Source organism: Phaseolus vulgaris, chromosome 3 (genome assembly GCF_051622355.1).
Source record: "Phaseolus vulgaris cultivar YP4 chromosome 3, ASM5162235v1, whole genome shotgun sequence".
Taxonomy (NCBI): domain Eukaryota; kingdom Viridiplantae; phylum Streptophyta; class Magnoliopsida; order Fabales; family Fabaceae; genus Phaseolus; species Phaseolus vulgaris.
The window spans coordinates 51,326,899-51,349,542 of record NC_143500.1 but is presented as its reverse complement, the minus strand read 5'-3'; the positions used below and the strand labels follow the sequence as shown (position 1 = coordinate 51,349,542).

The 22,644-nt window shown below is 30.5% G+C and overlaps 2 protein-coding genes across 3 annotated transcripts; both read left to right on the top strand.

The window, feature by feature from the left end:
* Positions 1-7,523: 7,523 nt before the first annotated feature.
* ALDH3F1 (aldehyde dehydrogenase 3F1) lies at positions 7,524-11,646 on the top strand. Its single transcript, XM_068609537.1, has 10 exons — positions 7,524-8,005; positions 8,139-8,207; positions 8,494-8,590; positions 9,523-9,729; positions 10,028-10,152; positions 10,245-10,349; positions 10,426-10,598; positions 10,689-10,779; positions 10,869-11,018; positions 11,120-11,646. Exons 1-10 carry the CDS (start codon positions 7,808-7,810, stop codon positions 11,372-11,374), a joined length of 1,470 nt encoding a protein of 489 aa, XP_068465638.1. The 5' UTR covers positions 7,524-7,807; the 3' UTR covers positions 11,375-11,646.
* A 4,204-nt stretch (positions 11,647-15,850) lies between these two features.
* On the top strand, positions 15,851-22,179 carry ROT3 (Cytochrome P450 superfamily protein). 2 transcript variants are annotated; one of them, XM_068609536.2, is made up of 9 exons: positions 15,851-16,799; positions 19,007-19,328; positions 19,483-19,632; positions 19,776-20,057; positions 20,855-20,941; positions 21,071-21,149; positions 21,246-21,352; positions 21,446-21,573; positions 21,644-22,179. In XM_068609536.2, the coding sequence occupies exons 1-9, from the start codon at positions 16,570-16,572 to the stop codon at positions 21,732-21,734; spliced, it is 1,476 nt and encodes a 491-aa protein (XP_068465637.1). In that variant the 5' UTR covers positions 15,851-16,569; the 3' UTR covers positions 21,735-22,179. The 2 variants fall into 2 exon arrangements, with proteins under 2 accessions (XP_068465637.1, XP_090155892.1); XM_090299766.1 differs by lacking the exon at positions 15,851-16,799 and adding an exon at positions 17,538-18,143.
* Positions 22,180-22,644: the final 465 nt, after the last annotated feature.

Sequence of the window (22,644 nt, the reverse complement as noted above, 5' to 3'; positions counted from 1 at the left end):
AATTTTGTATGTTATGTATACCTACTAAATAAAAAAATAATTATAAATAGAATTATCAGTATCATTCTATCTATGAATTTTTCTCATGTACATCAATTAAAATGTTGTGGTCTTCCCTTAAACTGGTATTCTCAATATGATCAATAGTTTCCATTCATTTACTTGTTCACACATGTATACTAATTTTCTATTAAATATAACAGAATTGAATCACCATTTTTTGTAAAACTTTTTTAGTATTTACATAAAAATATAATAAATGAACGGTGAAAGGATGAAAAATAAAATAATTGAATATTTTATCTCATGTATATAAGTAAGTAAAATAAATAAATAAAGAGCAAACAAGTATTAAAATTAAATTATGATAAAATAATAGGAATAAGAAATATCAAATAGATTTTTTTTTCATAAGTAATCTATTAATAACTCGAATTAATAAAAGTGGTCTGCCATAACTCGCTACTAAAATGCGTGAAATTGGTTCATTAATCTAGTTTGCTGGTTTGTTTAGGTTCTTACTGCATAACCTCTTAAGTCCGTACTGCATAACTTCTTAAGCTCGTATTGCATAACCTGTAACCCATGCGGGCCAACAACAGGACGAGATGAGTTGGTCTGCTGGCCTACGTAAATAAATAAAAACTATTTTATATTTTTTTTTTAAAAAGCATATCCCCTCACTTATTATTGACCTTTATTTTATTTTATTTTAAAAATATTGAACTTAATGTAAAAAAAAAGAGATATTTTATTTTAATAATGTAAAGAAGTTAATATTAAAAGTGACAATGAATTTAGTTTTAAATAAAGTCTTATATTTAAAATTTGTTAATAAAAAAATATAATTTTTTTAATAAGATACTCGTTAAAAATTAGTTATTTTCGTTAAAATATTGTGTAGTATAATCTAATACATTTACATATATAGAGAAAATATAAAATAGATACAAAACAAAATTTAATTATTTTTAATCAAACATTTTAACGACCCTCATACTTAAATTCATATTTTTATCTTAATGGAATGAATTAAAATAATAAAATTTTAATTTTTTAACAATAGAAATTGATTTTATAATCTAGGAAAAATAAATTTTATATGTTAGATGAAGTGTTTACATTAGAATTAAAATTGTTTGGTTGAAGGTTTATATTCTAACCAAGTGTTATAACTAGAAGAAAAAAATATTTATGACATCACTTTTTATGGAGAAGCACACACTCCTAAATGATTGAATGCTGGAATTATCTCTCATAAATTGGATCAAATCTATGTTAAAATATAAAAAAATGTTTTTATTTATTTATGTGGTTCTAGATTTTTCAAAGTTTTCAACTTGCTTACGACATCCACACAATCCAGCTTGTGAATTTTTCTGACTTACCTATTCTTCTAACTTTAATATTTCATGTTCCTTCCAAACCACAAATTCTCCTCTTAAAACATTTATCTACAATAAACTACAGAGAACCACCTGAGAGTGTAATATAAAATAAAAATAATATATATTGATATTTATGAATACTCACATATATTTTTGTTAAAAAATAAGATTACTTACAAATAATTATTTGAAATATAAATTTAAATAAAAAAATTTATCTTAAAGTTTGATCCAAATAAAATGACATAAAAGATTTAGTCTTTCTGTAAAAAAAATTAAATAAATTTCAATTTTTAAAATTAATTATTTAAAAAATATTTTTATAAGTATAAATAAAACATATAAATTTATAAAACCAAATTCTAAACATTTTTTTTTAATTTTCAATGTTTTTCAATAAGTTACTTTTGTTATTTGATTTTTAAAATAATATTTAAATGAAAATAACTAATAACAAATAATAAATATCATATTTGTTAACATAATATATGAGTGGTGCAAATGAGGTTGAATTATGTTTAAAGTTTACTTTCTAATATGATATCAGAGTCATTTAGAGTTTTTACTAACAAGAGTTTGTTTGTCTTATCCAGTCATCCGTTGTCGGATCACCTATAAATATATGATTTCACTACAAAAAAATCGTGTATATAGTGGCGGTCAGTTCTATGACGATCTGGGAAATCGACACAATACAAAAATAACTACCACCGCGTACATCATTTTTTGTAATGTCTCATGCACGAATTGACGGATCTCGTCGTGAGGGAAAAGTGTTGGAGATCCCACATCAGCTAAATATAAAAACATATCATAATATATAAGTGAGCGCAAATCTCACTTTATGAATTGATGCGCAAATCTCACTTTATGAATTGATTTTGTAAGATTGAAGTAAACTTAAATTTAACTTCCTAAGAATATTGTTTGTATTTGTGTAACTATATATATACATTTATATATATATATATGCGGGGACAATTGTTCTTTTAGTTAGTACAAATTGTTTTTGCATGATAAGCTAACTTTTTGCTATATCTTGTACTATTGGTACATAGAATAACAATCCTTTTTGGTTCCATAACTTTTCTCAACATCCATACACTTTGAAGTTGAAAATGAATTTAATACATAGTACTTACAATAATCCATCATTTCCCAAACCAAAACTTTTGTCTAACGTATCCATCAACTTTCAGTTTGAAAGTGAATTTATTATATACAATAAAAACAAGAACATGGTTAGTTATCTCAACAACATAGCATTTAATGAAGTCACCTACATTGTCAACTTGGTTAGATTTTTTTGTTGGGGTTAAGGGTAAGGAGGAAATTATGTGTAAACTAAATATGTCATTTAAACTAAAATAATCTCCTAAATAATTATATAAAAGATATCAGTTCATTATTGTCTCTCAGATGATACAACTAAAATTCTAATGATTCATATGTATTATAAGAAGGTGAAGAATGATTAGCTCATCTACCTATTAGAAGAGACTAAAGCTCCTTCTTCGGAGTTAGTCTGTTCTAATCGCCCTCTGCAATAAAGCCATAACCAGGAACAAGTTTCAGTATACCTTGGGTGCCTTACACAACAAGGAAAATGCAATTACGAAAGGAAATTATGTCTTGGGTTTTGTTTTGTTTGGGTCTTGATCCAGTAAAATGTACTGTTCACAAATTCAGTTTTTTTCTCTCTTTTTCTTTTGACTTAATCTCTTCCTTTTATTGAAGGCATTGCAAAGGTTAGTACAATATTTGGTTATCTTTTTTTCTAAACACATTCTCTCTGCAATTGAACCACTAGATGAATTCAATATTGTTCAAACCCTTTTGCACTTTGTGATAAAAAGAGAAATTTGCAGGCTAATCCTTAGTTTGTAAAAGAGGAAATTTCCTTTATATAAGGAAAATAATATGATGTAAAAAAAATGATAAAATCCTACACGAGAAAATGGAAAGTGTTACAACTAAAGTACTTTCTTTTATGGTCTAATGTACTCATTGTGTTCCAATTTAATAGATAGTACTAACTCTTTCTTTTATTTTTATTTTTGCTTAATAAAGAATGTGAGTGCTCGACTTCCTTTGGATGAGTTACTATAACGACATTGTGTGTTTTGAATGTCACATCAACACAAGCTCATCTGGGTAGTTAGGTATCTACAGACTTTTTGGATTTTAAGTATGACGAACCTAAAGGTAAATCCCACCCAAGTCTTCTTCCTTTCTATAGTTGAGGTTAAAGGTAGATTTTGTTAAGGTGTTGGTTGTGGGTTGTTAACTTTTTAACGATGGTGAAAAGAGGAAGTTCCTTTTTATTGGACAAAATATTTTGTGTGCTATCACGTCTGGCTGAGATCTATGATGAGGAGTGAGGATATCGAACCATTGGTAGTTGGAATGGTCATGCGGATTCTTTAAAATTCAAAATAAATTCAAATTCAAACAAATATATTAGATTTAAAATTCATATTCATTTTAACTAGATGAAATTTATTTATATTTTTTTTAAATTCATTTAAAGTAGATTAAATTTAGATTAAATTCACTTTATCAATTAGAATAAATTTATTTTGATTCGAAAACGGGCTAACCTGAATCGTCTTGGGTCTAAGCCGACTCGACTTGGACCTGGACTGACTCGACTAGATCAATATTCAGACCCACTTGGCTAGACCTGGACTTGAGCCCACTTGGCTAGACTTGGACCTGGATTGAATCAGGTCAACTTGACTCGACATGGGCCTGGATCGACTCGACTCGACATAGGTCCAGACCGACTGGGCTCGACATCGGCCCATGCTGACTTGACTCAACAATCGCTTGACATCAACCCGAAACGGATCAACTCGACATGGGTCCGAGCCAAATCTTCTTGATATGGGCCCGAGCCAACTCGTCTTGACATGGGCCCGAGCTAACTCAACTCGACATAGGCCCATGCCGACTCGACTCGATTTCGATCAGACCCACTCGGCACGACATTTGCCCAGACTAACTCAACTTAACAATCGCTCAACATCAGCTCAGAACGACACGGCTCGACTCGTCTTGACATGGGCCCGAGCCGACTCAACTCGACATGGGCCAAAACAAGTCTCAAGGGGAACAAAACAAGTCTTCACAACGAAATGCATTTGAAAAACAAAGCATTTTAGTTTTCTTATTTTCTTTATTATAACTCTTATTTTTTGTCTTCTTACGGAAGGCTAAACTTTTTTGTGTTGATTTTCTTGTAATTTCATAATGAATTTTGGGGTTCCTATTCAAGAAAGTTTTGTTCTTCAATTTCTTGTAGCAGCTTATGTTTTACTGTTAGTCTTTTTGAAATCTATTTTTTGTTAAAATAATTGTTTTTTTATTGCTTGTTGATAATTCAAATCTTTTCTTTAATTAGAGTTCTTGGTTAGTTTGCTTATTCCAATCACTCTCTTGTTCATTTAGTTCAAGAGGTAGAAGAAAATGTCTCATGAGTAGATGCTTAGAGACGAGGGAGATACAGAATATCGCTTGTTTGATTAAGTTTGATTTTATGTGAGAATTGAAAGGATGTTAATTTAAAGAAAACGATGATAAATTCATTGTTGAAAGAACCTCAGAGTCAACATACTTCCTTTATTATTTTTAAGCATCTATTTTACTTTACTACAAACAAATCTCAAAACTCATTTTTGTCTTGCTATATTTCTTATTTGCTTACAGATACTTTTTGAACACTGATTAGTTGGATTTATTATTGAATTTGGATTTATTATTGAATTTGTTTGACTGACAACTTTGAAAAATCTGCCCATATGTGTACTAATACTAAAGGGAATGGGAATTGAAGGTGGTAGAAAAAAAGAATGAAGTACTCCCACAATTTCGATCTAAGTATACTTTCATCCATTGATTGAATAAATAACTATGAGGAACAAAATAATCCTTTAATTTTTTGAAGTTCCTTTTCTTTTGCTTGCGATCTCTTTAGTATTAAACAGTTTAATATTAGACAATCTATATTGAAATATTTTTAATTTAACTGGTAAAAGACAATGGTCAAAACCTAGTAAAAAAGGTAGTTTAAGAAAATAGTTAAAAGGAAAAAGATGGCAATCGACGTAAACACAACTATATAGGAAAATCCTGTTAATATAATATATATATATATATATATATATATATATATATATAAAGAGGTAGTCCAAAATGTTACTGGTAGAGGTCTCCACCATTTATCGAAAAGGCTACATCAACAGTAACTTGAATGGTGGAGTTTTGTAGTTATTGAAAATGAATTATATTGGTCCACAACCCCTTCCGAATATCTAACTTCCTTTATGAAACTACCAACTTAAACTATACTTGGTCAACCAAGAAGGAACTATATTTAAAATATATTTAACTTATTTAAATTTGTATTATTGGAATGATTTTCCTTATATACAATTTTAGTAAATAAAAAATAACAATATATTATTAGCCGTGACAAAAAAATAATATATTATTAGAAAAACTTTTGAGGTTTTTGTTATACCTCTTGTTAATTAAAATTGATGTAAAATGAAAAGAACATTAATTAATATATGGTACATGTTAGAATTTTTTTTATTTATAACAAATTTTAATCAATTAATAATAATACATTAGAAATTTATAAGAAAGTATTATATGCAGGAATTAAACTGGTTTGGGTTAGCACGAGCAGTACGACGTAATTAAGTTTCAAAATAACTGCAATCATATTCTTTTCCATATATAGTATGCCTAACTTTTCTAATAATGATAAAAATTAATTTATTCTATTTCTAATTATTAAGAATTGTCAATTTTTTAAGCGTGAAATTGTTGATAAATAAATAAATCAGGGATAAAACATTAAGATAGTTGAAATAATTTAACATGAACAAAAAAAAATTTCATAACGTATACAGATCCTGGCAGTGATGAAACAAGTAGTTGTGTAAAAATAGTTATCACTATCTAACCTTCATTTCTGACTTTATTTCTCTTCCTTTTAAATTACCTCTCATAATAAATTGGGTCAAGTTTACGTTAAAATAGTTATAGAATTTTAGAAGTTTCAAACTTGCCTACAACATCCACACAATCAGCTTGTGAATTTTTTCTGACTTACCTATTCTTCTAACTTTAATATTTCATGTTCCTTCCAAACCACAAATTCTCCTCTTAAAACATTTATCTACAATAAACTACATAAAACCACTTGAGAGTGTGATATAAAATAAAAATAATATATATTCTCTCCATTACTTGCTCGTACTAAAAAAAACATTCAAAGATTTTTTTTATATCTATTGATATTTATGAATACTCACGCATATTTTTATAAAAAGTAGATTACTTACAAATAATTATTTGAAATGTAAATTTGATCTTAAAGTTTGATCCAAATAAATTGACATAAAAGATTTAGTCTTTCTGTAAAAAAATTCAAATAAATTTCAAATTTTTTAAAAATAAATTGATCTGTATAAGTCTAAATAAAACATATAAATTTATAAACCAAATTCTAAACAAATTTTTTTAAAATTTTCAATGTTTATTCAATAAGTTTACTTTTGTGATTTGATATTTAAGAGAATAGTTAAATGAAAATATCCAGTAACAATTTAACAAATAATAAATACTATATTTGTTGAAGTACACTTATGCAAATCTCATTTCACTTTATAAATTGGTTTCGTAAGATTGAATTATGATTAAAGTCGACTTCCTAATATGATATCAGAACTATTTATGATATATAGTAATGAGAGTTTGTTAGGCTTATTAGGTCACTCATTATCGAACCACCCATGAGTATATAATCTCACACACGAGTTGACATGTCTCAACGTGAAGAATATGTGTTGAAGATCTCACATCGACTATTTCATAATATATAAGTGAAAACAAACCTTACTATATGAGTCAGTTTTGTAAAGTTGAGTTAGATTTAAAAGTTTATTTCATAAAAATATATATTATTTACATTTTTCCAAATATATTTAGGGATATATATATATATATATAATATTGATTATGGATTGTTGTTTTAGTTAGCACAAAGTATTTTTCATGATAAGTTAACTTTTTGGTATGTCTTGTACTACGGGTACATAAATCTGGTTCCAGAACTTTTCTCAACATCCATCCACTTTGAATTTGAAAGTGAATTTATTACATAGTACATACAATAATCCGTCATTTCCCAAACCAAAACTTTTGTCTAACATATCCATCAACCTCCGTTTGAATATGAATTTATTTCTACTGCACAATAAAAACAAGAACTTGGTTAGGTGTCTCAACAACATATCATTTAATGAAGTCGCCGATCTATAAAAGTTGGTTTCCACCTTGAGAAAAAAGAAATTAACAAAAAAGAATCAATACAATTTTGGTGGTGTATCAAGGAAAACTCAATTGTTATGGGAATGGATAGGGAAATGGAAGAGATCCTAAGAGAGATGAGGGGATACTTCAATACTGGAAAAACCAAAAGTGTAACATGGAGGAAAAACCAGCTCACAGGTATCTTAGACCTTATTCACGAGAATGAAGATGCCATATTCAAAGCCCTCCATCTAGATCTTGGGAAGCACCCTGTTGAGGCTTACCGCGATGAGGTTTAATTAAACACCACTGTTTTTAATTATCTGAATCATAGTTACAACTTGATTTATTTGTGCACACTTTTTTGTATTTTGATTCTTTAAACTGTGTTCTTGGGTTCTTGACTGGTTCATTGATTTTCTGCAGGTTGGAGGGGTAGAAAAATCAGTCAACAAATCTTTGAGCTGCGTTGAGAAATGGATGGCTCCTAAAAAGGTAGATTATCCCATTCTCCTTTTTTTCTTAATATTTATCACTTCCACTTTCAGCACTTGTCATTTTCTTTTGATTAGCTTGATAATTGTATATAATCTGAACAACACTTTTATCACCAAAAACTCAAAATCAGAATTGTACGACATCAGGGTATTCAAATTTTTATGCAAACTTGATCTAGAAGTAAATATAATCACTGTTTTGTAGCTGCTTCTTCTTCCACAATTTTCTTGTTAAGACCTAAGTCAGCTATTAACATTTTTTCTTGGTGGGGATACTGTTGCAGAGTGATATCCCTTTGCTTTTCTTTCCAGCTAAAGCAGAAGTGTTATCAGAACCCCTTGGTGTGGTTCTCATATTTTCTTCATGGAACTTCCCAATCAGTGAGTCTTCAAAATTCCTGACAAACTCCTTTTCTCTCTCTCTCTCTCTATATATATATATATATAGATATATATTTTAATCCTTACTTTTAGTTTCAAAACTATTCAAAACCATGCTACATGAACATTTTTGTCTTTAGATATTTTAACAGGGGACAACTTAGTTTCTGAAAATATGAAAATCATTTTTAGCTTTTTGAAAGTGTAAAGAGTGAGACAACTGTATCTGTTGCTAAGTTTTTATGAAATCATCTTATTCTTAAAGTAGTATGTTCAAGAACAAATTTGATAATAAATTTTATTTGTAAATTAATTTTACATTAAATTAAAAGTTTCATAAACCAAATTGTCAATAAATTGTCTAGCTGGACTCAATTGTTCCACATTCTATATTTAGAGATTAAATTTTATTTTTTTGTGAAAGTAAATTCTGATCGAGTTACAGGTCTATAAACCAAATAGTATTCAACTATACATCTCTTTATTTTTACCATAGTAAATAACAAATTTTGATTGAATCATTGTTACTTTAATATTTGAAAGCAATAAAGTTAAAAGAAAAAAACTCCTTGCAATAATGCAATCTGTTCTTGAACTCAGAAACTCCTGTGACATAAGTGATATAATAATAATATTAATATTTTTTAAGAACTCAAGTTATAAGAAGATAAATTCAAAGATTAAAATAACAATATAAACACTTACTTTTTACTTTTAGAACTAATGTGTGAATATTTAAACTTTCAAGGTCTAAAAATGATGGTTTTCTTTGGATTACAAAGCCACAAATAATATTTTAGTCTATTAGGAAAGTTTGTAAGTCAAGAATTTTGTGTAACACTATAAGTTCAACAGTGCTTCAATTATGGTCATACTTTTTGGTATATTAAACTTAATGCAAGACTGTTAAAATATGTATTAACCATATGCAGTGCTGTCATTGGATCCATTGATTGGGGCAATATCTGCTGGAAATGTTGTAGTCATAAAACCTTCAGAGCAAGCACCAGCTTGCTCTTCTTTCCTTGCCAATACCATTCCTCACTACTTGGACTCTAATGCCATCAAGGTGATTGAGGGTGGACCAAATGTTTGTGAACAACTACTGCAGCAAAAATGGGACAAAATCTTCTTCACTGGTATTATTTTCCATACCAACTCTGTACTTAGAAATTTTCTCTCCAAAGTTTGCTGTAGAACTAGTCCTGAAATTCTCCACAATTCAACACCAAAGTAACAGTGTTTTGTAATATGTAGTGTTAGGAGTGTTTGTGTCATTCAAACCAAATAAAAAAAATAGTATTCATTGGCTGAACACCATTTCCTTTTGCTTGGTGCTTTGCTTACAATTTCATTTTAAGATATTATCCTACAAAGACAACCACAAACTGATTTCTGGTTCTAGAATTGTTTCTTCATGGTGTGTGAAATTTTCAGGAAGTTCACGTGTGGGGAGCTTAGTCATGTCTGCTGCTGCAAAGAACTTAACTCCTGTTACTCTGGAGTTGGGTGGAAAATGTCCTGCCATACTTGATTCCTTTCCCAATCCTTCGGAATTTAAGGTAGTTCACATGAGTTATCTTGCTTGCAACATTCATTCAATTTCAAGGTCTAATTCAGTTTGCTTTTTCTCTGCACATTTATGGGCATCAAGTTGGCAGTCAAAAGAATTGTAGGAGGAAAATGGGGACCTTGCAGTGGACAAGTTTGCATAGGAATAGACTATTTGCTTGTTGAGGAGAAGTTCTCATCATCTGTGGTATTTATCACAATCACCAGCATCTATTTTTTCTTAACTTTTGTTTTCTAATAGAAAGTTGTTGGTTTTCTTGCAGATAGAGCAATTAAAGAAGATAATCAGAAGATTTTATGGTGAAAACCCTGCGGAATCAAAAGTAGTTTCGAGAATAGTAAACAAGCATCACTTTGAGAGAATACGCAATCTTCTCAAAGAACCTCTTGTTGCCGCTTCCATCGTTCATGGTGGTTTGATCGATGAAGAAAACCTGTAAGTTCTACCTGCTTTTGGCAAACAGAAGTGGAAGTGGTTAACTAGTTTTCTTTTAATTGATCGATTTGTTCGTTCCAACCTTTTTAGGTTCATTGAGCCTACAATCCTGTTAGACCCTCCACTAGATTCTGAGATAATGACGGAAGAAATATTTGGTCCAGTGCTTCCTATAATCACAGTGAGCATGGAAATCCCATTTCATGTTTTCAGTTCTGGAATATATTTTGTGACTGTCTCATTCAACTCTTGAACTGGGTATCTGTGCAGCTGAATAAAATTCAAGAAAGTATTGAATTTATCATTGCAAAACCGAAACCTCTTGCCATTTATGCCTTCACCAAAGATGAAACTTTCAAGAGAAGAATTCTATCCGAAACATCCTCAGGAAGTGTCGTATTTAATGACACTATGGTTCAAGTATTGCTTTTAACTAGCTTGTCTTCTCTGACTTAATTTTCCTTTTTATGAAGAAAATTACAATGCAGAGAAATGGGGTAATAGTTTGTTTGTATGTGCAGTTTTTATGTGATACACTACCATTTGGAGGTGTTGGTGCGAGTGGTCTTGGAAGGTACCATGGAAAGTACTCTTTTGACACTTTCAGCCATGAAAAAGCAGTAATGCATAGAAACCTGATCCTTGAAATTGAACCAAGGTATCCTCCTTGGAGTAAGTTCAAGCTAGAGTTTCTCAAATTGGCTTACAGGCTGAACTACTTTGGACTGTTACTGCACATGTTGGGCTTCAAACTTGGCTTAAAAAAATACAACTAGATCGATAGGAGCAGGGGATCTTATCTGCAGAAGTTGCTCATGTACTCAACACTGACTTGGCTTGTAATAAGGGAAACTTTGTGCTTATTTTCTTGCTTGTAATACAATGTTTCTAAGTCCGAGGTTGTTGGAGATCCTACATCGACTAGAGATTAGAGTCTTTCATTGTATATAAGTGGGTGCAAACCTCAAACTCATGAGTCGGTTTTATGGGGTTGAGTTAAGCTTAAAGTTCACTTTCTTAATATGGTATCAGAGTCATTTCGAGTCTATCCTAACGAGTGTTTGTGTTGAGCCTATCGTGCCACCCGCTATCGGGCTCTTATTGGACCACCCATAATATATAGTCTCACGCACGAGTTGGCAACGGCATGAGGGGATGTGTTGGAGATCCCACGTCGACTAAAGATTATAACCTTTCATTGTATATAAGTGGGTGCAAACCTCAATCTCATGAGTCGGTTTTATGGGGTTGAGTTAGGCTTAAAATCCATTTTTCATAATAGAAGTCTTATGGTCCAAACAAAATAATGGATAACTAAACTAGTTTAGAAACCAATTTTTTTTTAATTTCTAAAATGGTCTCTAATTTTGGTGTCTAAAAATTGGTTTCTATTTCATGATTGTATTGTAGTGTCAAACAAACACTTTGAAACAAAATCTCATTTCAATCACAAATACCAACATCAAGATCTTGAATTTTATATTTTCAAAACCATTTGTGAAACCCTCTCACTAACAAGACCTTGACCACCCTAACAAAAAAACTTTAAAAAAAAAAACAAGATCACCTAAAAAAGTTTATTCTCCAAATAGAACATAGAAAAGTATTATGGTGATGAATTTTGATACTATTTATGTATTAGTACAAATTTAATAAGTGTATTGCCATAAGTAAGTTAAATTTTTCTAAATGAATCCACCTTTCTAAAAAGTGATTTTTTAAAATATAGATTAAAACCATGTTTTAATTGATTAAAATAATATATTAAAATTATAAAATGCTTAAATAATTTTAATGGACTGAATAAAAATTTAATCAACAAAAAATATTAACCAAAATTTTAATATATGCATTTTTTAATAGATTAAAACGTGCTACCATTTAACCGAAGACTAAAAACGTTTCTAAATAACTTGACTACTTTATATTAGTAAGATCAAGATAAAAGAATTACTTATAGCACAATAACACTAATTACAACCGAAAATCAAAATCTTTTGCACTATGAAACTAAGAAATTGGGAGAATCGAATCTTGAATTATCAAATTTCTGTCTCAACATTATCATGTCCTTCAAAGTTTTTCTTGAGTCTTTTATAGTCTTTCTCTTGGAAAGGTAATCATCATGGGAGTGAGAGGTCCAAAAAATCATTTTGGGACAAGACACATGATTGCTTTTACGTTTTTATTTCTGGTAAGGAGAGGGATTGTGCCCTTTATCACCAAGGTTTACTCATCTCCACTACTACTTGTACTACTTCGATTTGACTCAACATATTCCACAGTGTTTGTGGTTATTCTCCTTTACAGCAAACTCTTCAAATTCAAATGTTTATTCATTTAAATAAGAGATAACATAAAACATTGAAACTTGTAAACAACAATCATCATAGAATAATGACTTTTACATGTGGACTTGGAAAACAAAAACAAAACGTATGAAATTAGAAACTTAAGTGTCGGTTTTAACGTCTTGGACATTATCTAGCACAGCACAGATACCACGGACAGTAATGCAACACGGGCACGGACGTGAAGATATGTAAAATCTCTAAAATATAAAACACGAAGATATATAAAATCTCTAAAATGTGGAATACATTAATACAGATTTATATATTATATAATTGTGAATTATATAAATTGACAATAAAGATTTATGTGCACAAGTATGTTTCAGATTATTTTTAAGAGTATAAAGATGTTTTTCATGACTATTTTCACAAGGACTTGTTTTTTATTTTTATAATCATAATAAAAATTTATACAATAAAATTTAAATTTTTAAAAAATTAATATATATTTTTTTTAAAATTATATTAGAATCATACTACAATTGTCAGAAATCTAATAATTCTTTTTTGAATTTGACAATTCCCAGTTGCATGCTCCGTAGGTGTTATACAAGTGTTAGCTCTTTTAAGAGGAGTTTCACATTGAAGGGTTTTGTAAAAAGTTGCATACAATTAACTAATAATGATTGGGCTTTGAATACAATATGAAAAGTGGATATAACTACTGCTGCATTATTGGACGCATGTGTTTTCTTCACAACCTCCTCATATTATCAAAGTTTAATATCCTTTCTTGAAATCCTTCCATACTTGCATCTATCATTGTTTTAATATATTAAAATCACATTTTATATATTAAAATCATTTAAATAGTCACTTTAGTAATTTTAATCAATTAAAGTGTGTTTTAACATATTAAAAGGTTGTGAGTTAACACATGATTTTTTTTTTAGATTGGAGAGGGAATTTGTGGGAATTTAAGGGAGTGGATGTGTGAGGATTTGAGAGTAAAGTGTGAAAAAAAAAGAGTATATCTAGATTGGATATGTTATAGTGAATGTGTGAAAAAAGTTTATTGTGTGAAAAAAAAATGAGTATGTGGATATGTTAGAGTGAATGTGTGAGAAAAATTTATTGTGAGAAAAATGTATTTTAGTTTGTTAGTGATGTGATAGATGGTAAGAGGTTTATAATTCTTTTTAAAATGTGTAAAATGTAAGTTTATAACTTTATCATTGTAACAAAATAATATATAAATAATGTAATATAACGATGAAGTGGGTTGGAGAGTGAGAGGAAGAAGATGAAGTGGGTTGGAGAGTGAGAGTGACACTACAAGAAAAACATGAAATAAAAACCAATTTTAGAAACAAAAAATAATTAGTCGCTATAGTAACTAAATTGGAGATCATTTTAAAAACTAAAAAAAATGGTTTATTGTTAAATGGTTTCTAAATCAGTATATAATTAGCTACCAAAGTTTTAACTACCAATTATTTAGTTTCTAAATTTGGTAGCAAAAACTTTGGTAGCTAATTAGATACCAATTTAAAAACCATTTAACAATAATAGAAACTAATTTAGAAACCAAAATTTTTTTAGTCTCTAAAATAGTCTCTAATTTAGTCACTATAGCAACTAATTATTTTTTGTCTCTAAAAAATAGTTTATATTTCATGATTGTCTTGTAGTGTGAACACTAGGGAGCCTATGCGAAGGAATAGTACTGTTAGGTACTATATATAACGATGGTTCAAGAAGAAACTATTCGCTGATCACTCACAAATTCATATATAATGACGGTTCAGGTGGGAATCGTTGTTAAAAATGACGAAAATGACAAAAAAATTACAAAAATAACATCGTCTCTTTTATTACGATAACTCGCTCTTTATGAATTGTCCTTATTCTGGTTGTAGATTTTGTCTTTTGTACTACTGAGTATAGGCACCAATTCTAAAATATAGGTGTTAACATCGAATCTAAATAATTAGTAACTAAAATTTTAATAGTTAATTAGATATCAATTTAAAAATTATTTATTAATAATAAAACTAATTTAAATATTAATAATTTTTTTAATTTCTAAAATATATATAATTTAATCAATATAACAACTAATTATTATTTTTATATAAAATTAATTTTTATTTATTAACTATAATACTTAAACTTAAAAATACTATATTTTATATGAACACCACAACATAAAATAACACTAAAAATTGACTTACTCAGGTGATAAATTGATATTTTATTATAACACTTATTGTTATTATCATTGATTATATTTTATGTATTTTGTGATGAAATTTCTAGAAATAAAATGTTTTTCTAATTAAATTTGTAAAAATATTTCCCTATAAAATATAAAGTACATATTAATTTGATATTTTATAAAATAATCAAAATATTTTCACAAAATGTAGTTAAATATTATATATTTACAAAATTAAATAAATGAACATATACTCTGTTAAGTTGACTTTCTCCATAAATTTAATCATTTGTGAAAGAACTTGAAGTATGTGAATCCCATTATCTTTCTTTACAATTTTGTATTTGTTTTGATGTTAACATGCAGTATTCCAGGTTGTGACTGAAATCCTTATCATCAAAATGCCACATCATTCTGTACAAACATCAATCACTGACAAACAGTTGACATATTTTGTGGTATTTTATTTTCTTGTATTATTGATAAGAGCTTTCATATACATTAGTATTAGTTTTATTATAAAAAATAATTCAGTGTGGGATCTGACGAAGAAGAAGATCTCTGAAGCAACAGGTACTTATCTTAATTCACAATAATTGCTAATGATAAATAATTATAAATATGGCCATGATCCATGCTTTAAAAAATTAAAATTGTATTCACGTGCTATTATACTTTAAACTGGTGGAGTTTGGTGTACCTAATCCTGAGATGGAGTGGGAGAACCTTCACACTTAACCTTAATATTTTGTTTTGGCCAAACAACAAACAGCTTTACTACAAAAGAGTACCAGGTAACAAATCAGCATAATACATGACAGGATCCACGAACACCTTAAATATTTCATTCACTGATTCAAAACATCAGTCACTTTTTACAATTTTATTTTATCTCTATCTTGTGGTATCTTATCATTAATTTTAACATGAATGTAAAGAATAGAATAAGATGGAAGATGAGAAATAAAAAAAAGTAAATTGAAAAGAAGGTGAGAAAAATAATTGCAGAGGAGGTAGGAAGGGAAAGGCATGGGTGGGGTAATTAGGAGATGGGAAAGATGTGGGATTAAGAACTATCTAAATTGAGTGAAGACAAAATAAACGATCACGGTTGATTAGGTGAACCCAATAAAGCCATCACATTAAATGATTGCTTCAAGCCCTAGATCTTCAGAATCTCCCTCTCAATATGTGTAACCCCACTCTCATTTATAAGGAAGGACAAAAAGAAGTTTCTTCCAAACATTCAATACCTCCTTCTCTCTCTCTTTCTCTCTTTCCCTTTCTTTTTTTCACCCCTCCCACCACCACCACCACCACCCCAGACACTTATCTATCACCTAACACCTGCATGAACTCAAATTCAGAAGTTACAGCAGCAGCCTGAACTAGCTATTGCTGGAGGGGTTTCAGGGTCATCAAAGGCGAATTGGGAAGAATCTGTTTGATTGTGTGTGGCATGGAATGGATTATTGGACTGTGGACTCTGATGGGTGTGTTTATATGTTGTTGGTACTGGTTTGTGTGCGTGAAAAAGGAGAACAGTAATAGGGTGAAGCAGAAGAAGAAGAAGAAGGGGAAAGTTCCTAGAGGGAACAAAGGTTGGCCTTTACTTGGAGAGACCCTTGAGTTCATTGCTTGTGGCTACACATCCAACCCGGTGAGCTTCATGGAAAAGCGCAAGTCTCTGTATGACCCTTCTACTCCTATCAGTTAATTTTGCTGCTTTTTGTTGCTTTTGTTTTTCTGTCATTCACTTATACCATGTTTCATTCTCCACGAGGGTGATGACGTGCATGCTCTCACCCAACACAATTTTTCTTTTTCTCCTTCACTTATCTTCTCCACTCTAGGACGGTTGGAGCATTACATCATTGATGCACATAAGTGATTTCCCGAGTCACAACAACTATCAATGGTCAATTTATAATATATGTTTGTGATTCCCTATTAGGTATATATCCATACACACGTATATATTGATCAAATATATATATAGCAGGAAAATGAAAACCACTAAATGTCTCTGTCCCCATGGACACATCTCCTTACTCCTATTCTATTCTTTCTGAAGGCCCAACTTTTAACAACTCTGTGTGGTCCTTTACAATGTTCGCATATTTTTATGTGTTAGTGGCAATTCTGTCCTTCTACGTGGACCACATCTACACTGTTCAACCAAATGCAGAAAAAAAAAGTAGCATTTCCTACAGTTTTTATTTTAAGCAACTATTTAACTAGTATTAGCATACCATAACCACTTAAGCAAATAAAATTTTAAACTTTAGATTTGAAATGGTCAAAAAGGAACTATTCAACTAGCCTCTGTCTATATTTTTTATTATTTACATGTCTGCACTCAGTTTAGCAACCTACTTGGAAACTTCAAGTAACATGGTTGGGAGAAAATAAATGATATTGTTTTCTGGATAAATATATGCATGGATAATACGGATGACGTGGTAAAAGAGAGAGAGAGAGAGAAAGAAATCATGTTAACATTTTGTACAAGTTAACATTTTTTCTGAGATGTTGGTGGCATGAAGACAGAGAAGGAGACCCTTTATGCAGCAGATATAGGATAATGTGTTTGAGTGTGTGCATGGTTGAAGTAACGAACTAGAAATGAATGAGTGCAAAATTAAGAATGGGGGGTAAATTAGCAGTAACAGGTCCTTTGAATGAAGTGATAAAAAATGGTATATGAGAGTTTGTAGATGGAGAAGTGACACAAGCCTGAAAGCGAATTGAATGAACGTAGGTGAAGATATATATGGTAGTAGAGATGAGGGAGCACCATGTTTGGGAACATTAAAGCCCTGGTGATATAATTAATAGATATGAACCATTTATGGTTGTACCGTTGTAGGCTTGCAGCTTCTATAGAGAGAATAGCATATCCAAACAAGGAAGAGCAGAAAAGCCTGCTTCTGCCATAACTGGAGCTATTCTAGATTCACCTTTGGACTTTAGTGGATTCTAGAACTGTAGTTGCAGTTGCTTCTGCACCCAGTAACCACAAACATTGTTCAGGTTCAATTTCCCTTTTAGGCTCTTCACTTTATATTATTTCTCATCTTCATCTTTCTAAGTTTTATTTGAGTCAATTAAATTCTTTTACTCAGAGGAACAGAAAAAAAAAATACATCTCCTTCTATCAAATTTCTTTCACTTAAAAACTCTAATTTCTCATACATATTATTTCACTTAAAGTTTTTACTATTCCAAATCCAATCCTTTGTTTCATTTTCTAAAATTCCTTCAGTTTTTTATAAAAAAAAAAAAATTCTACATGTTTTTTTGCTTTTTGAAATTTTTTATATTCTAAATCTATTATTATAAAATCATAAATATTTTTATAAAAAAATGTTTATATGTTAGTTTTAGGAAAGAAAACTGATAGAAGAGCTGGTTTTGCTTGATTTAAAAAATAAAAAGTTTAGTTGACTCAAAAAACTTGAGAGTAAAATCACATGTAATATTTTGAAGGACAAAATTTAGGTTGTGTTAGATAAGTACTATAGTTTTTTAATAAAATAACACATGTTTAACTAGTTATTAAAGGGTTTTACATTCCTATGGATCAATATTTTGTGTATTTATATACGAATTCAAGTCTGATCTATGTTTTATGATAGAACTCTATGAGCAGCATTTAAGGATCAAGTCATTCAGTATATTAAATTTCTTTTATTTTTCTCTTATTTCTTACGTTATAAAATAAGAGGACTAGTAAATAATGTTTAACTACTCATTTAAATTTTGCAGATAAACAGATTTTATTAAAACAAAGCTTTTTGTTCATACTAAGGGAAGAGAAACACAGAATTAAACCAAAAGAAATGTTGTGAGATATCTTGTAATGTTGTATTTGGGGTGTGAATATTTGTGTGCAGGTATGGTAATGTATTTAAGACAAGCATTTTGGGAACTGGTGTGATTGTGTCCACAGACCCAGAAGTGAACAAGGTGATTCTGCAGAACCAGGGGAACATATTCGTCCCTGCTTATCCAAAATCGGTAAGAGAACTAATGGGAGAGTACTCTATCCTCCAAATGAACGGAAACATGCATAGGAAAATTCATTCACTCCTTGGAGGCTTCCTACGATCCCCTCAATTCAAAGCTCGAATCACTACAGATATTCAGCACTCTGTTCAACAATGCTTTGCAACTTGGACCCACCAACCAATTTACGTTCAAGATCAAGTCAAAAAGGTCCACTTCATTTTATTATACATGCACCTTAATTTCGTCAAATTGTATTCAAGAAAAATGTTTGTGTTTGCTGACATGATCTTTGCTTACCAATCAATTCAATGGCTAAGAGATTTTTTTTTTCTTCAACTGTTTCCCCGGAAATATATATCAGATCACATTCACTATTTTGGTTAAAGTTCTTCTTAGCATTGGTCCCGGTGAAGATTTAGACTTCTTGAAGAGAGAATTTGAAGAGTTCATAAAAGGGTTGATTTGCTTACCCATCAAGTTTCCTGGAACAAGACTGCATAAATCCTTGAAGGTTATTTCTCCCCCACTCTAAACCCACTACGAAAATGACAAAAAGGATTGAAATTTCACTTTTTTGTCATTAATAATTGAGTCACGAATTCAAAGCTTTCTGTTTTAAATTGCATATAAATTGTTTTGTCGCTAATTTTGAAGGCTAAGGAAAGAATGATGAAGATAGTGCAGAGGGTAGTAGAGGAAAGGAACAATAGTATTCATAACAACAAGAATTCAGAAGAGAAGGGAGTTGCAGCAAATGATGTGGTGGACGTGCTCTTGAGGGATATTGGTGATAGAAACACTATCTCTAACATGTTGGAAAATATCTGTGAGAATATAATTGAGATGATGATCCCTGGGGAGGAGACTCTTCCCACGGCTATGACCATGGCAGTCAAATTTCTCAGTGACTATCCCCTTGCTCTATCCAAATTACTGGTACATTTTCTCACTCATTCATTATATCCGCATACGAAGTAATCATAGAACACATATAAAAAGATTATGATCTAATGCAAAACTTTAAGGAATGGATTTGTAGTTCTTGTTCATAATATTTTGTTCAACTTTCTCTTTATTTCTACCATCTTATTGATCTGCAAGTTAATTGGAGATGATCTGTAGCAGTTGACATCTGCCATTCACCACTACATGAATTGGTTTTTCACATGGACCGAAACTAAAATCCTGGATAACAATTAAAGAAATTAAAACAGAAAGTCCTACCTAAGTTTTGGAGATAAAATTAAAGCATTGAATGTGTATGGTGAAGATGAATGGAATCTTGATGGACCCTACAGATTGGTGCTCGTGTGCGGTACGGGCCACGATAAAGAAGTGTTTGAAGTACTCTAACAAGTCATTTTCCTTTGGAGCACTATGAAGCATATACGAGTTTGAAGTGGGGCTAACATGGATGTGAATGTGGAAGTTTGTTGTGTTTTTCGCGATGCTGCATATTGAACGGCTCTGAAATTAGGACCACCAATTATATGCTTCCACTACACACCCTTTTGTTTTCCCAGTCTCCAAACTCACTTTATTCTTCCTTAATTTTTGTTCAGTGAAAACTTGGCCAAAAAAAGTTCATATTTGCAAGACAGATCAGTAACTTAGATCAATCTGGTTTAGTCGAGTAGAAAAAAGTTACAGTTTGTTTTTCTACTCTTAGGTAGCATAAATCTATGTTGAAGTAAGTAAATTTATATTTGGTTCCTTTGATTGTTTCACACCAGGAAGAGAACATGGAATTGAAGAGGCAGAAAAATAGTTCAGATGATTATGTATGGAGTGACTACCTTCAACTGCCATTTACTCAAAATGTGAGCCTCTAACGGTAGCTATCGAAGGCAAAATCAATTTCCAACCGACTATCATAAAATTATCTGCTATGAAATACCATGTGACAGATTTTTCTTTTTCCTTTCTGTCTTTGGTTTACCACTCACAAGGTTATCAGCGAAACTCTTAGAATGGCAAATATTGTGAATGCCATTTGGAGAAAAGCAGTAAAAGACGTAGAAATTAAAGGTAAGTTTTCAAAGAAAAGGATTTGTACAAAGTTTGATTGGCCCTGAAGCATTTGTACAAAATTTGATGCAGTTTTACTATTTTGAGCGTGTGTAGGGTATTTAATTCCTAAGGATTGGTGTGTTGTGGCATCTCTTACTTCTGTTCATATGGATGGCATGAATTATGAAAACCCTTTTAAGTTTGATCCTTGGAGATGGGAGGTAAGTTAGCAAGCAAGCATAAAAAAGTGTATGATATGATAGGTATATAAGGAAAGTGTAAACTCATAATGACGGAGTTATTTATGAGTACAGAAAAGTGGAGCTGGAGCTAATAACAATTGCTTTACACCATTTGGTGGTGGACAGAGACTGTGCCCTGGCATAGAACTCTCAAGGCTAGAGCTCTCTATTTTCCTTCACCATCTTGTTACTACTTACAGGTAACAACTTGTCTAGAAAAATTAAAAGCCACTTTATGATTTCATTCTATAAGTGGTTTGTACTATGCAGATGGGTTGCTGAGGAGGATGAAATCATCTACTTTCCAACAGTTAAGATGAAGAGGAAGCTCCCAATTAGTGTAACAACCATTAACACCTAATTGGACTCAAGAATGGAGGAATTGGTGTACAGTAATGTGATAGATAGGTGTAGATATTTGTTTGAGTGTAGAGAGTAAAATTTAGGAAAAAAGGGACTGTGTATTCTTGTGTTAGCTCTAATGTCACATCTATTTACAGAGGAGAAAGGTGGCTTTGGGCCCTCCTATAATATTGAGAAATGAATGCAAGGGGGAATTATTGAAGCTAACTCTCATCTTCAGTCTCTGTCCATTAAATTTTTCTGTTTGATTCCTTTGCAATGTTTGTGGTGGGATTGGATCTCCATGTGGGTTTTGTTGTTCTCTTGGTCCCATGCCATGATATGGGCTCCTGCTCCACCATCCACTGTTCTTTTCTCATTTAGTATAATTGTACAACTCTTGTACCTGCTACACCATCCCACACTTAACAATCATATACTCTGCTTTCTATCTTCTCTATCTATTTTAGTTTACTCTTTTTTTTATTTCTCACATTCTTCCCAAAATAAACTCTTTGTAGGAAAATTGTTATTTACATCACCTTCAACTCCCTTCTTATGCTTAAGGTGGTGTTTTAAAGTTAGACTACAAAAATAACTACTTATAAATTGGATTAAGATCTAACTCTAATATTAATATACCATTGAAGTCAACTAAAAAAGTTAAATTATTTAAAAATTGAGTTTAATTCCAATTTATATTCATATAACTTATTTGTAAACTGATGATTGTCTTTACTTATATATTCGATAAATTGATCATATTTGTAATCAATGTAATATTTTTAATATACATTCTTATCTTGAAGTAAAACTAAATACTTGTGGATAATCTGACAGTGGTTTGATGACAGATGATTCGATAAGTTTAACCAAATTCGTTAAGATAATATTTGATATCATATTAAGAACTGAGTTTAAATCTATTG

Bases quoted from the DNA above. Each gene is read 5' to 3' on its own strand.
- ALDH3F1 (XM_068609537.1), top strand. From the start codon at position 7,808: ATGGGAATGGATAGGGAAATGGAAGAGATCCTAAGAGAGATGAGGGGA. The intron at 8,591-9,522 runs GTGAGTCTTCAA...AACCATATGCAG, and splicing joins TTCATGGAACTTCCCAATCA to TGCTGTCATTGGATCCATTG. The intron at 11,019-11,119 runs GTATTGCTTTTA...TTGTATGTGCAG, and splicing joins TTAATGACACTATGGTTCAA to TTTTTATGTGATACACTACC.
- ROT3 (XM_068609536.2), top strand. From the start codon at position 16,570: ATGGAATGGATTATTGGACTGTGGACTCTGATGGGTGTGTTTATATGT. The intron at 20,942-21,070 runs GTGAGCCTCTAA...ACCACTCACAAG, and splicing joins AACTGCCATTTACTCAAAAT to GTTATCAGCGAAACTCTTAG. The intron at 21,353-21,445 runs GTAAGTTAGCAA...TTATGAGTACAG, and splicing joins TTGATCCTTGGAGATGGGAG to AAAAGTGGAGCTGGAGCTAA.